This window comes from Marmota flaviventris, chromosome 15, assembly GCF_047511675.1.
Source record: "Marmota flaviventris isolate mMarFla1 chromosome 15, mMarFla1.hap1, whole genome shotgun sequence".
Classification (NCBI taxonomy): Eukaryota; Metazoa; Chordata; class Mammalia; order Rodentia; family Sciuridae; genus Marmota; species Marmota flaviventris.
In genome coordinates this window covers 54,771,303-54,786,700 of record NC_092512.1, presented here as the reverse complement: position 1 = coordinate 54,786,700, position 15,398 = coordinate 54,771,303, and the positions used below count along the sequence as shown (strand labels likewise).

The following is a 15,398-nucleotide window of genomic DNA, read 5'->3' as shown; positions in this document are numbered from 1 at the left end:
TGTAGATTTGGGTTCACATCAATCTAATAAATATTTTTTTTAAAATGTTCAGGAGAGGGGATGTTCATAGGAATAAGATTTTCTCACAGTTGTTTATATTTTCTTTTATGCAATCCAAATGAAATTTATGTAAAGTCTATTTAAAAGAAAAGCACAACATACAGTCATATCTTTCATAGTCCCATTTTTCCCTGCATGTGTTCTTAACCTGGGAGTGTACTATGTCAAAATCCACAGTTGTTGATTCCTCTCATAAGTAGAATTGCCACCACTAGAATATTTTAACATTCCCAAATATGCCAATTTCATATCACCACTTTTCTCTGCTTTATTATTGATACTTCATATTATCTTAAAATTATTACAAGCAAAATTAATTAAATAAAACCCCCACATGTATTATTATAGCAGTCTACCGAGAAAAATATTAATAGAACAAAACAAGGACATGTATTACAAAATAAGATCTGGGTTTATGTCATAGTTCTGTGTATGATTCAGAGGTCACTAAAAGTCTTTGAGATGTATTTTCTTTATCTGAAAAATCAGGACTTTTTTTCCTACTTTATGACATTGTTACCAAATGAGAAATAATAGTACTTTTATTTAAAGCCTATTTCTTGAAATGCCATAAAAACAGATTTACAGTGGAAATGACTGGAGTTTATTCTTCTACCTTCACCTCCCTTAAACATTTATAAGATATACTTTGCCCATCTGATGTGCATTTTCAATTGTAAACCTTTAAAGTAACAAATACTAAATACTGTATACTATAGATAATAAAATACCTTTACAACCAATTGCATTGAATTACTCCAAGGTCAAAAATTTTATTCAAACATCCTCATGGAAATAACCTAGTAAAGTAGAAAAAGTAAGATAGAACTTGATAGACCTAAATCCCAGGGAATTATTACTTATGTGAAGATTAGCAGATCACTTGAATTATCTGATTGTGATTCTTGAACTGTAAAAATTCTAGATTGACATAGATCAATGTTGAATAATTTAATACAATCAGAAAGCAGGAGAATTTTCTGTGGCTACTGATGAAAGGCAAGTAGTATGTTTCTTTTTCATTTGTCATTTCTATTCAACATACTTTTATTCAGCACTATTTGCAAGTGACTCTGCTAGGAATTGTGATTGACGTATAAACAAAATGCAATTTCTGTCTTGATAGAGTCTGTAATCTGTCTGGAAGGAGAGGTAACCCTAATGTTGGCTAGAATGTAAATGACCTGTCCAGGCAAAAATCAGACTCACACAGTTAGAGAAGAATTAGGGAAAAGTGGTAAGAGAAAGACTCTTTGGGGGCTGAATTTTGAGGGCTAAGTCCGTTTCAACAAGCAAGTTTGTTGAGTAAAGGCATTCCAGGTGGAGTAAAAACTTGAGCACCAGCAGGGAAACTCTGGAAAAATATTGTGCATTATTCTACAATATACCAAGTATAAGAGTAAATGGTTGAAGTAAAACAACAAAAGTGGATCCTAACCAGATCATGGAATGCCTTAAAAGAAATGTTAAAAATTCAGAATGTGTTCTACACGTCGTAGGTTAGATTTTGTTGAATGGGCCAAAGGTCACTCTTGTGGCAGCATGACCAAGTCATGGAGAATCTTGGGGAATGGGAGCACTCAGCCACAATCCTCCAGTAAGAGTCCCCTGTATTTTACAGAGAATAAATATGAGTGACATCAAATAAAATGATTAACTGGCAAGTGAATAGATGTTGATGTTGAGGGAGAGAGAGAAATGAAAATTTCTACAAACATAGTATGTTATGTTAATGTAAAGTGGGTGACGTCATTAGAGATGGAAGGAAATAAAATCAACAGCACATATTAAAAAGGAAAAGCCCAATTCATCCAGAAGAGAAAGAAAATCCACAGACATGTTTGGAAAAGGAGAACTCATAGCAGAAGTCCTATATCTTTTCAAAAAAAGGAAGACACACAGTCATATTTTAAACAGTTGGTGTCTTGTGTGTGGACTGGAAAGGGCTTGGAATCCTTCCTGCAGAGAATAAAAAAAGGAAGAGTCAACTGGAGGGGAACAAAAGCATTTCTGTACAAGTGTAGTATATACTAATAATAGAATCAGAACTTTCTAGGTGAGCCAGTTGGCACAATTTTGTGTCTTTTTCTGGCAACACTCAGTCCCCAGTAGTGAGAACAGAGAAAGTATACTGTGGTGTTTTCCCAAGAGTGAAGTGTAGACTGGAAGGCAATAATTACAGTAAATCAAAGGAATTTCTTGGTGCTAATAATAAGCTAAAATAACTGATGGGCAACTGATTAATATAATGGTGGACCTAGGTAGACTAAAACTAAAAATATTTATAGGAATTAAAGATGGGATCAGTGTGAAGAACTAATCCATTAAGTGTAAGAGAGAAAAAGGAAGGAAGGAAGGAAGGAAGGAAGGAAGGAATGGATAGAGGGAGGGAGAGAGGGAGGAGGGGAGGGATGGAGGGAGGGAGGGAGGAGGGGAGGAATGGAGGGAGAGAGGGAAGCTATGGCCAGAGGAGAGAATTTCTAAATTTAGGATTTTAGAAGTGAGGTAGTTCTGAGTGTTCATTATTTAGATACCTTTGCTTGAAGGTATTATCACATTATCCAGCTGCTTCAGTTTCCTAACAATGTAAGAATAAGGCGGTAAATTGCATTTCTGAAATTCACTCCATGACTTAGTGGAAGAACAAGGACCAGAACGCAAGTTCCAGGTACTTCACTGTGACAAAATATCTGAGCTAAACAACTTGTACAAAGGAAAAGCTTATTCTGGCTCTTGGTTTCTGAGGTTTCAATCCATGTCCTACAGATTCTTTTTCCCTTAGGTCTATGGTATGCCAAATACATCATGGCAGGAGAATGTGGTAGAGGACACTGCTCACCTTATGATTGAGGCCAAAAGAGAGCAAAAGGAGTGTCAGGATTCAAATATACCCTTTCAGAGCATGCCTGAAATGACCAAGCTTCCTTTTATTGGGCCCTATGTCCTAAAGGTTCTACCATCTCCCAGTAGCACCACAGCTTGGAACCAAGTTGTTAACAACACATGGTCTTCAGGGGGACATTCAGTATCCAAACTTTAGCAGACTTAAAGAATGTATATCACCAAGTTTTTTGGGAAAATTCAGTTTTATTGATTTTGCAGATTCAAACATTTTATTTTAAAGATATCATCAAGAAGATTTGTCATTCCTGTCAAGCTAATGGGGGCAAAGGAGTTGTCTTCCTGGGTTGAAGCAGTATTTTATCACTGGCAGGGATTGCTGCTGCATGGTGATTATAAAAAACGAACTATATTAGGTCAATTTCTTTAACATTCATAGACTATGGATAGCACACTTGCTTACTACTTACCCCCCTATGTTGGTTGAACCACTTCTACTTGACTCTACCTCTGATTCTAAAATCTCTCTGTGACTGAAGACTGGCTAAAATGGCATTAGAAAAAGAGAATTTTATTATCTAAACCAGATATCAACAAAATATGTCATGAAGGCTAAATTTGGCTCTCTGCCTGTTGTTTTTTTGTAAATAAAAAAATTTTAAAAATGTTTATTACATCTGTGTATTGTCAATGGCTACTTTTACATTATTAGTACAAAATTAAGTAATTGGAGTAGAGATCCTATGTTCCACAAAGCCTAAACATTTACTACTAGGCCTTCACACAACAAGCTCCCTGATCTTTGATTTAAATACTTAGCACAAGAATCAAAGCACTCCTTGTTTTGTGAACATGTAAACCATAGTTTCACATTCATATTGCAGACCAAAAGTTTAATAAGTGTTTTTGTTAAATGTATACTATTGACTACCATTATATTTACCTATTAATTTTCCTCTTTTTTATAGTCCCTGCTATGTGGATATTTGTTAGCAATGACTGATGTGGAAACTACATATGCAGATTTTATTGCTTCAGGAAGAACAGGTAGAAGAAATGCAATACATGATATCCTGGTTTCCTCTGCGAGTGGCAATAGCAATGAATTAGCCTTGAAATTAGCAGGTCTTGATATCAACAAGACAGGTGAGTCATTTCATATACATTTCTCTATGAACATAGAATGATATACAGCATTTCTCTAAGTAGGACTGAGGCATAAAAAGCCACCTTTGAAAGTAATCCAAAAGAAAGAGTTAGAAATAGTCTAGGGCAAGATGAAAGTATATGACTACTTTCTGAATCACTCCCACTTTGTTTTTGATGACTTTTCTTTACAGTTTTCCACTCAAATGCAGAGTCTTTACTCTAACTTATTAATATAATTAATAAAACACATGGCTTTTATTTTAGTCCTTGCTTATGTAGCACATTTAACAAAGTTGGAGCTCCTACATTAATGATATTGGCCCCTTCTAACTTTGCCAGGCAGATATTTAATAGATTCTTAAGTGAGTCTGACGGACTTCAGTTCTAGAATAATTTCAGAAGAAAAGGTCTCAGGACCAGTTTTATTAAGGATGGAAATAAAATAGCTTGTTAAATAAGTAACTCTTAGATAAAAAGGGTTTTTGGTTTTTCTTTCATGATTAAATGGGCTTGTAATAAGAAAATATCTTATTACTGGACTTTAAATTCTTATCCAAGGAGTTTGACTTCACCAATGACAAACAAAAACAAGTTTAATAATTAAAATTTTTGATAGTCTTACTTTTAAAAGTATTAGAATAAGCTCCCTGTTAGTTTCTCCATCTGTATCTTTTTCAAATATCAAAACTGAATGTGTTTATTTGAGAAGACTTGTGCAAAAAATAACACTTAAAATTGAAAAGAATTCACAATTAAGCCATATTATTTTGTCTATGGGAAAACACTTATCAGTTGCTGATTCCACTTGTAACATTCATATGTTTTCACTATTAGAATTTCTCTGACAAAGCCTTCAGTTTGTCAGAAAACTAAGACTATATATGCGTTAATGAAGCAACTCAGCAACAAGACCTAAAATACAGATTTTATTCAATGGCTAAATGTCAGTAGGTCACAGATACAACTTTTCAATTTAAGATTAATAATAAAACTTAAACATCACCACTTTGGAATATAAAGACCTTTAATATTTTAGGTTTCATTGCTTCTCTACTATAACTAAACATAGTTACTTCTCAAAGCAGTTCTGAGAAAGACTTTAGGAAAATTATTACAATTTGGTGTCATAAAATGAGTAAATACATTTTTAATTTGTTTTTGATAATTTGTTCATTTTTTATCATATTTATATTTTCATGTTTACATTAATATGCTATTTTAATAATTTTAGCCACTCTTAATATTTATGACATTTTTAATCACAATAATTTAATTTCTTCTTTTTTCCCTGAAATTAAGACTTGTTAGTATGAAGACCTTTCTTATTAACAATATAACAATATTTAAATTATATGAATAATTATAAGTAACAAATGATAATAAGATTTTATGTTAATATATAAATAAAATTATTTGACACATATTTAAGTATCTAATTACACAATTTAAAATAAACCAGATATCTTCATGCTGCCAAATACCTCCTTTTCTTTTTTTTTTTTTTTTTTTGAGAGAGAGAGAGAGAGAGAGTTTTATTTATGTTTAGTTTTTCGGCGGACACAACATCTTTGTTTGTATGTGGTGCTGAGGATCGAACCCAGGCCGCACGCATGCCAGGCGAGCGCACTACCGCTTGAGCCATATCCCCAGCCCCAAATACCTCCTTTTCTAAATGTTTCTACAATGTTAATTGCAATTCCCTAGGTCCTTTCAAAATTTTCTGTTTCTCTTCAAGTTATGAAGTCTAGAACTAAGCAAATTATCAACAGCTACAAAAAAATAACTATATAATATGTAAGCATAAAATATAAAAAATGAAAAATATATAATGGCAAATTTAATATTGCTGAGAATTATATGAATTCCTTTGTAATTTCTAAGTGTTCCACTTCATTTTAGTTTATACTCAGTAATATTGCTACCTATGTTTACCTTGGTTTGTTAACAAACATCTATTTGGCTACAGCTTGTTTGCACCATAATGTCTCTTGACACCTAGAAAGTCCCAGTCCTCATGGGAGTCAAATTTCTCATCTTCTGTTATATGCAGTCATTGTTATCCTTAAATATTCTACTATCTTACATCAGCCTCAATTTGATTTTATTCCTTTGGTTAACAACATCTTCTCCTTTTTATCAAATTCTTCTTGCATGCTAATCTACATATCTCAGATTCAGGCCATCTGCACATCTTGGAATCCTGTTCATTACTTTAACAATACAAATAGTGTACAAACAATGATAACTAATGCCTGGTCACATCCTTAGTGCAGATTTAAAACAGAATATGATTTTTATGTAGAAGAACTACTTTCTTTTTCCCTAAGGACTTATTGTCACTAGAGATTGGTGGAACGTTTTGTGTGTACCTTCTAAGAGTAAAGAGTAATTGGCTTTAAACTTTATAGTCTAAAGAATGGACCTGTGTAATTATCTCCATTCGTTGAATTATGATAACAGATTGCTAGCATATAATTTATGTCATGTAACACCCCAAAATATTTTTCCCACCAAGCCATATTGGTCTCCCAGTAACCAAATGACACATTGAGATATACGAATGTTTTGAGTTAAGGAATGCCTACAGCTTGCTTGCAAAGTGAACTAATATGAAGTGAAAGCATTGTTCAGTTTCAGTGTGTGCAATGTTACTGACTAAGGTTGCTGCTGTGGGTACAGTTATGAGGGTGGTATTATTAGAACTTTGCATATATTCTCTAAGGGCAGGCCAGGGGCCACTATAACTATAGGAGAAGAGACAGACCAACTGACCTAATGTCCTTTCATTTTCTACCATCACTTTTAATTTAAATTAATAGAATCTCTGATAAATCAGTTAATTCTAAGTGTTATCAATAATGAAAAATAGTTTTTAAATATTTCTTCAAATACAACAAACATAAAAAAGTAAATATGTTCCTACTTCTGATATCTGCTTAAAGACACTACTGACTTCTGCATCCTGTAAAGCTACACTTAAGTGGCATGACTTGGCCATGATACTTCCTATCTATTTATCAAAAGCATAACTTATTGCTGTTACAGATCTGTGGCCTTCTGGAAAAGTGAGGCAGCAGGAAGATCCCTTCTCCTCTTCAAATCCCATTTGTCGAAATCAAATCAGAAAGATTTCAAACATACTACTCAGAGTAACAGGCATGAGTTTACTGAAGGGAAAGGGACACTCCCAGGGGAGAGGGTGTGGGTCTTCTCAGAGAGAAGAGGAACAGCATGTCTCTCCTACACTTCAGCCCAGAGAAGTTTCCAGATAGTACCACCCAGGTCCACCTCTTGACTTTTGACTGATAGCAGGATGACATCAGACTTTCAAGTCCCCCACTGCCATGACAACTCTAGGTCACTTTGGCCTATGCTGACTCGTTCTAATTGGATACTTACCATAAATTCTTACAGATTTTATACTTAAAAGGAATTAGCCTTATCTCCCTGGGTTTGGGGATCTGGTCCATGGAAAGGATCATGAAATTCTTCCCATTCAGAGTAACTTGGTTCATCTTATTGACATTATTTTGGGCCTGCATTTCTTCTGTAGATAACAGGTAGTTTGCTGAGGAATGTGACATATCCTGTCCACTTAAGCCAGGCAGGGCTGCAGGTAAATTGCTTCTTGGAAAAGAAAGCATGTGGGGGTCAGCACAATGGGCCCATTTAATAAAATTATTCCCTTAACCTCATGTTCACATCTGTCCCCTGTCAATCACTAGTAACTCCAAAAATTCAAATATTATTATATTTTTGAGTCATGCTGTCCTAACTTCACAGAATAAGCCAGGCTTTCAAAACTTATGCTACATCCTTAATGGTGAACTCTGACCACCAAGAAAATGCACTTGTCTGTATGAAGATTTTGACTTCTTTTGTATGTCAGAAATTCCAGTATGACATATTGCGAGCCAGTAAATTTAAAGAATAGTTTGTATTCTGCCTTCATCCTTTTTTTCATTTTCTCTTACAGAAGGTGAAGATGATGCACAGCGAAATTCAACAGAACAAAGTGGGGAAGCCCAGGGAGAAGCAGCAAAATCTGAAAGCTAAAGCCCCGCTTTGACCTTTAACAACACCTGACAATGTGGCAAAATTCCAGGCCTTGCTGCAATGCATTTGTTTCCATGAGTAAAAAGAGGAAAAAGAAAATGGCTGTGCTGTATCACAGGAAACTGCTCATTATCATGTTAAAAATGGGGGCAGAGGCTGTGGCTGCAGACAGACTTTTCTCTACCTCTGTCATTAGCAATGGTTGAAATCCTGTGGCTTGTGTTTGGATGTCATTTTTGTATGGATCCTTTCACTTGACCATATGATGAAATGCTTGTAGAGAGTAGCACTGACCTAGATGATGATTCCTGTAGCATCTGGCCCCTCACAATGTCAGAGGATTTAATTGTGTCTAATTGGAAAGGGTTGGTTGAACCCAGAGTTTAAACATCTCTGGATCAAGTATTCACCCAGTAAAAGAACCATCTAGAAAGCACCGTTTTTAGCATTATGTATCTGTGTGTTACTGCTGTGTTCTTTACACTGTTTTGTATTGTACAATATAGATGCTCAGCACTGCCCCCTTCTTCGATTGCTTATGAAAAACAAAAGTGATGTACATTACTGTGAATTTTTATACCACTCATTTTTAAAAGGGCTGCCTGGCTTTTTTTGTTTGTTTGTTTTTGTTTTTAATTTTTCATAGTGTGGTGGTGTGCACAGGACAGAACACACTTTTTAATAACATAATCTTTCCCCTCCTTCATTGTGTATTGATGAATTAAGCTGTAACAGTTTCATCAAGACTCATTTGCTTTATTATACAGGCATTTGAAAATATCCACCAATGTGAATATTCCTGAATTCAGTCTGTTTGGAGACTGTATAGACTGGAATTCAATCTGTCAAGTTGTTCTATTCCTTCCCAATTAGGGGCCTTCTCCCAACCAATGTTGTTAATTTTAGTTGTAAGAACCTTGGAGAATTGAGAATGTACAAAAGAAAAGACAAGATAATACCAAGAACTGGAAAATTTTGTTCTGTGGAATCAAATGTCTCACAATGTTGTACATTACTATTTAAATTTGGAGAAAAACTTATCTCCACCAGGCTGAAAAGGATGGAGAAAGTGATCTTGCAATCATGTGGACACCAATCACAAAAGTAAAGCCCTTGTGTAGTGTCTTTCGTGTCTTTTTCCAGCCCTCTCAGATCCAAATGTTATTATGCACTTTTTAATGTTTGTAAACTTTTACTAATAATTAGTTTGAATTGCATTCTGATACAGTAATTATCACCATTAGATGCTAACAAAATTTTCACTAATACTCTTGATAGCCTATGCTGTGTTTTGACATCATGGTTCTTTTATGGAAAGTTTCTGTGACCTGTGTAATCTTTCTGGTCAGTATTATGAAGTCTTTTGTCAGTGGTAATAAATAAGGAACCAGTAATATGCCAATGGCTCATGAGTTACTGGACAAATAGCAGACACCAGGAGTCTCTTTACAATTAAGATCTCACTAAGCTGTCCTCAAGGGCTTAGGCACAGTTCCAGCTACAGTAGGTAGTAAATCATCATTTTAACAGGTAATCTATGTAGTTGTGCTAGGAACTCAGCCTTTCTCTGTAGGTAGGGACAGATTGAAAGGTAAGTCTGCTCACATTTCCCTTTACAGTCATCTTCACTGACTGAGATAAGGGTATGAGTCTCATTATCTTATCCATTAGTTATTACCACACAAAAGGAAGTTAACAATTTAAGTCTTCTAGAAGACAGATTAAATTTTAGGTTACTTCCTTCTATAAAACCCATCAGAGGCCAAAATATCTGATGAAAATTTAAACAAATCCATCTATTAATATACTCACAAGTGTGAACAGAAGTTTCTGGGACTATATTAGACAAGCTCTGGTAGTCTGTTTCAAACACCAACCCACATAATTGGTTTTTGATGTCCTCATTTACTATCCTGATGGTTTTCTTGTGGAATCTAAATTTCTCTTCTTCCTTAAAGTTGTAGAATTCTAAACTGATTTCATGTGATTTTGCAAAGTTTAAAATCAGTGCTGAGTATATGTGGAATGTTTATATTCCTATGTGATATACTATTATTAATGCATGTGATGCCATGCGTGTCTTTGAATATATATAAATAGTGCTCGAATGCAAAGTCATATGGAGCTTCATTTGAGTTTGAACACTTACTGCTACTTTGTCTGCTATATTCAAACTCAGAGACATTCCCAAGCTGGGAAGATAAAAAATTGACTTTCCAAAGCATTCACATCCTTTAAATTTTGTTTAGCAAAAAATACACTGTATCTTCCAAATTTTATTTTAATATTTTTAGTTTGCAAGCCAATAATATGCATGGATCTGAATTTGAGGAGAGGAAGAAAAGATAGGAAACCAAAGGAATGATTTGACAAGAGGCATTGGATGACTATTAACTGGCCATTCCTATACTCATCTCTTTCCCACATGTTCTCCCATTTATTCCTCAAACAATTCAATTAAAGTGGTATCTTTATTCCATTTCACATAGTAGCACTCAATAAGGTATAACTTTCCAAGCTTAAAAAGTGAATAAGTGATGAATTAAGATTTGAGTCCATTTGTCTATGTCCAAGGAACTCTCTATGGCAATGCCATAACATTAAAGCTAGTTAAAGAATATATTTATCTGTAGGTAAGTTCTGGAGAAGGACTTGCATTGCCTCCAATGTTTAGAAAAGAAAACTCAGTACCAAAAAGGGGAACTGCCTTTCTCAAAGTCACCTAAATTGGTAATGATAAAGATGAAACTAGATTATAGAAAGCATACTTTGAACAAAATAAAAGTTGATTACAACTTATTTTAGGGAGTATACCTCATAGAATGTATATTTCTGACATGTGGTCTGTAAATTTTAGCATTTTTACATTTCTTATGCCAAATGATACTAATTTTGTTAAATTGCCCAGAAACACAATATTTCAGTTTGACTCATTTGCAACAAGTGTGAATGTGTCAAACTTATTTTTTATCAATTGTAAACACCCAATGCTGACACAATTTTTATCCTATGTTCATACAAATGCTTTTTCCAATCAATGACAGAAATTGCAGCCTCTGATTCTTAGTACCCCCAGAGCAGCACACTGTACCTGCCCTACACCTGAGATTTACTCAGATATGATGGCCAATGTATCATTTTAGAAGATGAATGATATTTCTATTTCCCCTGAAAAAAATAATAATGGGTAAAGAAATGCTGGGCAGGACTGGCTGGGCAGGAAAGCTTCTGAGTGAAACCTGTAGTAGCAAAGAGAAAATGTATAGTATTCAAGTGAAAACAGGAAAGGATTTGTGGTTTATGATGTCTTAGAATACCCTAAATTGTTCTTTAAGTAAAAGAGTGGCAGTCTCTGCAGTCAATCGTGAGCTTGTATGACTTTTGTATTTAGCAATGTTGCATGCTCACATAATTGATATTAAAGGTAACACATTTTTCTGAAATGTAGTCTATTAAGAGTATTTATTGAACACATTCTATTGTACTTGGTGCTAGGGAAAGTGCTGCAGGTGATATAGGAGAAATCCAAAACCTCAGCCATCCTGCAGAGGATGTATATATCCTTCTAGGTATGCTTTCCTGACTTTTTCTTCAGTAATATTCATTTCCATTACACTCTGGCAACCTACTTCTTGGACTTAGTCATCTACCAGAACCATTTCAGCTCTTGGAACTGAAGCCCCAACATCAGACCTATAGTTCTTTTTTGCTCATCTGCAGGGAGGTGATTTCTAATCAGGAGAAAACTGGGTTTTTATCAGGATCCCCTGAAAATTGTTATAACATCCATCCTTTACCCACACGCTCATAGATACATTCACATTTCCCTTAAAATAAATCTCTACATGACTTTAATAACTTTTTCCCTCCCACCTACACCTCCACCACTCAAGAGCCTCTGATGGAGAAGAAATTCAAGGCTCCCATACACCCACCCTGCCTACTCTATTGCAAGGCTTACAAATGAGTCAGCAACAAAATGCAGTCCTCACAGAAACCCGTGTTTTATTGCATTAAGGATAACATTTTGGGGTAGAGGAGCAAAGAAAATTTGACCTATTTTCTCTTTTTGTTATATTGTTTTTATTACATATGGGCAGTAAAGGACAAACAGACCAAAGTGGGATTTAAGAGAAGCAGGTTTTGTTTTGTTTTAAATCATGAGATATATTACTCATCTATTTACTATTTATTTTGCAGTACTGGGAATTGAAACCAGGGTTGCTTTACCACTGAGTTACATCCCCAGTCCTTTTTTATTTCTTATCTTGACCAGCAGAGGCTGGTCTCCAACTTGAGATCCTCCTGCCTCAGCCTCCACACACATTTGGGTCTAAGCAAGTTCTTAAACCAGAAAAGGAATGTAAATCTTTAAGTTCACCTTATTCCACTCACAAGAATAAAACATTACCTAAGAATATTAAGCAAATGTAATGTGAGCCAGTGAAACAAACTGCAGAAATGCTAGGATCTTCTGGATATTTCTTACATCAGTCTTATTGAGGATGTAGACATTATGACCATCTCTTACTATAAAGTCAAAATGAACAAAACTCTGACCATAACCCACTAAATTTCTAATTTGTACCACAACTCTTTTCTGACCATATCAAGATAATCATTTCCTCAGCAACTTTCCTCCTACTCTACAATCCATTATTAATTTTTTGCCTCAGTGCTCTGGAGTCACTTTATTGTCTTGCTGTCGTCTCTGCCCAAAATAAAACAAGGCAAATTATCTCCCTTATCCTTATTTGCCTCTGGATAGCTGTAAAAAGTTTATAGCAATGCTTATTCATTGCTTGCAACCTCAGTTTAGACTCAAGTGCTGCACAGCTTTCTCTTCATGTCTATAGGGAAAGAGGAAGCTTCTCACTTCCTGGCCAGATTTTATTTCTCCATATGAAGTCTATAAATAATTTTCTTCTGGCCCTAACAAAGGGACCATTAACTGTCCTCTTTTCATTGACTTGACCCTTTTCCACAAATGTGCTGTAGTTTTCAGGTTTCCTTTTACCTTCATTACTTATATTTCTCAAAATAGTAATCTGTTCCCTGTTTTCATGTGCATTTCTTATTATGGTTTAGATGTGAGGTGTCCCCCCACACACAAAAACTCACTTGTGAGACAATGCAAGAAGGTTCAGAGGAGAAATGATTAGGTTGTGAGAGCCTTAACCCAATCAGTGAATTTATCCCCTAACACGGATTAACTGACTGGTAACTAAAGGTAGATAGGGTGTTGCTGGAGGAGGTTTGCATTAGGGGCATGGCCTTAGGGTATATGTTGTCTATCTGGCAAGTGGACTGTCTCTGCTTTCTGATCATCATGAGAGCTGCTTTCCTTTGCCATACTCCTCCATCATGTTGTTCTGCCTCACCTCAGGCCCTAAGGACTGGAGTTGGCTTTCTATGTACTGAGACCTACAAAAATGGGAGCACCAAAATAAACTATTCCTCCTCTACAATTGACTGGTCAGGTCTTTTAGGCATAGCGGCAAAAAAGCTGACTAAAACACTTTTTTATCCTTCTGCAATTTGTCATCAACAGTGACATCTTTAGTAGCACCTAGTTGCTAAGTAATTATCACTGAAGCCATAGCCAATGTGGAAAGTGAAGTAACAATGACTCAAAGGATTCAAACTTTGCCTTAAATATGTTTTTATAATTTTAGTTGATATTAGTAGGACTGAGTATAGCTGCATAATCAGGTCTTCTTCAGGACAGAATCCACATCTTTCAAGAAAAAGTCAATTTTCTCTCTAGGATTGCACCTTCCATAATAAATGGGTACGTTCGTACCCTATGACCACAGTGTCTTCACAGGGTCTTTATTTATTGTTAACATCCTGAGATCCTGTAGTGCTCACTTTTTGATGGGGGCAATTGTCACATGTGGGCACCAACCTGAAGCCTAGACAAGTAGAGATAGGTGAGATCATCTCATGATGTTTTACATTAGGCTCTGGGATGATGGCCAGTGATACCACTAGTTCCTCTCAACAGCAGTCCTGTACAAGCACAATTGCAGTTCCATTATACTTATTGAATTAAGCCTAAACAAATAGATCAATCCAATTATCAAATTTTTATTAGATTACCCCACTGGCATTCAGCTCACTTCACCCTGGACTCTCTTTTGAAATACTTCATTTACTTACCTGTTTGCTTTTTTTTTTTTTTTGTATTTTTAGTTATTTATTGTTCCTCTCTGACACCTCCTCACTTCTCTTGATTATTGCCACCTTCTCTACTTCCCCACTAAACATTGTGTTTCTCTGGGATTCTGTCTTCCTCTTTTTTTTTTTTTTTGTTGTTGTTAATATTTTTTAGATGCATATGGAAACAATACCTTTATTTATTTATCTTTATGTGATGCTGAGGATAGAACCCAGTGCCTCATCCATGCTAGGCGAGTGCTCTATTACTGAGCACAACCCCAGCCCCCTCATTCCTCTTTTCTTAACCCTTTCTCCAGGTGGTTTCTTTCACATCTATACCATCAACCACCACACTTACAATGGTGAATCTCATATCTTCATATCCAGCCCAGAAGTTACTACTGATCATCTGACCTACTGGATAGCTGAGCATTGGTTTACCCACACACACTTTAAAATTCAGCATTCCAACATGAAATCCCATTCCCAAACCTGCCTTTCCTCACATGTTCCAAATCTCATATAATGGCAATATTGGTTTCCTAGTAACTTTATATCAAAATTCTTAGACTCCTCTTAAATTTTTCCTCTTCCTCCAATTTCTTTATTAGTTCAATTCTAATTCTTCACTATTTCTTGATAAGGTCCACTTCTTTTTGTCTGCACTTCAACTTTTAAATCATCATGTATTTGACATAATAGAATGACTTTCTCATCAGGATCTGCCTCATCCAGCACTCTTCCTATTCATTTTGCAACCAGATGCATCTTTCTAATACATAAGTCTGATCATTTCATTCCCTTGTTTAAAAATCCTTACCTTTAAGTATACAACTTTTTTGTATGTACGCTTTTTGTATACTACATTGATGTGTTCTTTTTTCTTGTTCTCAAAGTCTTATTCATGCTTGATAGCAAATTTCCTTTGATCCATTCAGATCATGCCTCATTGCATCCTTTCTTTAAAGCTTTTTTGATTTGCTTCCCCATTCCCAAGCCTACCATAGGAAATTAGCTGTTTCATACTCTATGCTTCCTAACACTTCATCAGCAAGTGGACCTCACTACTTATTTATTTGTTTGCACGCATTTCCCTTCAATTAGAGTTAAGCTATTTGAGCAGCTCTATA

General features: G+C 35.3%; 1 protein-coding gene across 2 annotated transcripts in view; it reads left to right on the top strand.

The window, feature by feature from the left end:
• Pkia (cAMP-dependent protein kinase inhibitor alpha) overlaps positions 1–11,549 on the top strand; it is a 97,468-nt gene extending 85,919 nt beyond the window's left edge. For both annotated transcript variants that reach the window (XM_027946286.2, XM_071602279.1), the window contains 2 exons: positions 3,870–4,047; positions 8,027–11,549. In XM_027946286.2, the coding sequence (XP_027802087.1) occupies positions 3,897–4,047; positions 8,027–8,106 (231 nt within the window). In that variant the 5' untranslated portion in view covers positions 3,870–3,896 and the 3' untranslated portion in view covers positions 8,107–11,549. The remainder of the gene's footprint in view (positions 1–3,869; positions 4,048–8,026) is intronic.
• The last annotated feature ends 3,849 nt before the right edge of the window (positions 11,550–15,398 follow it).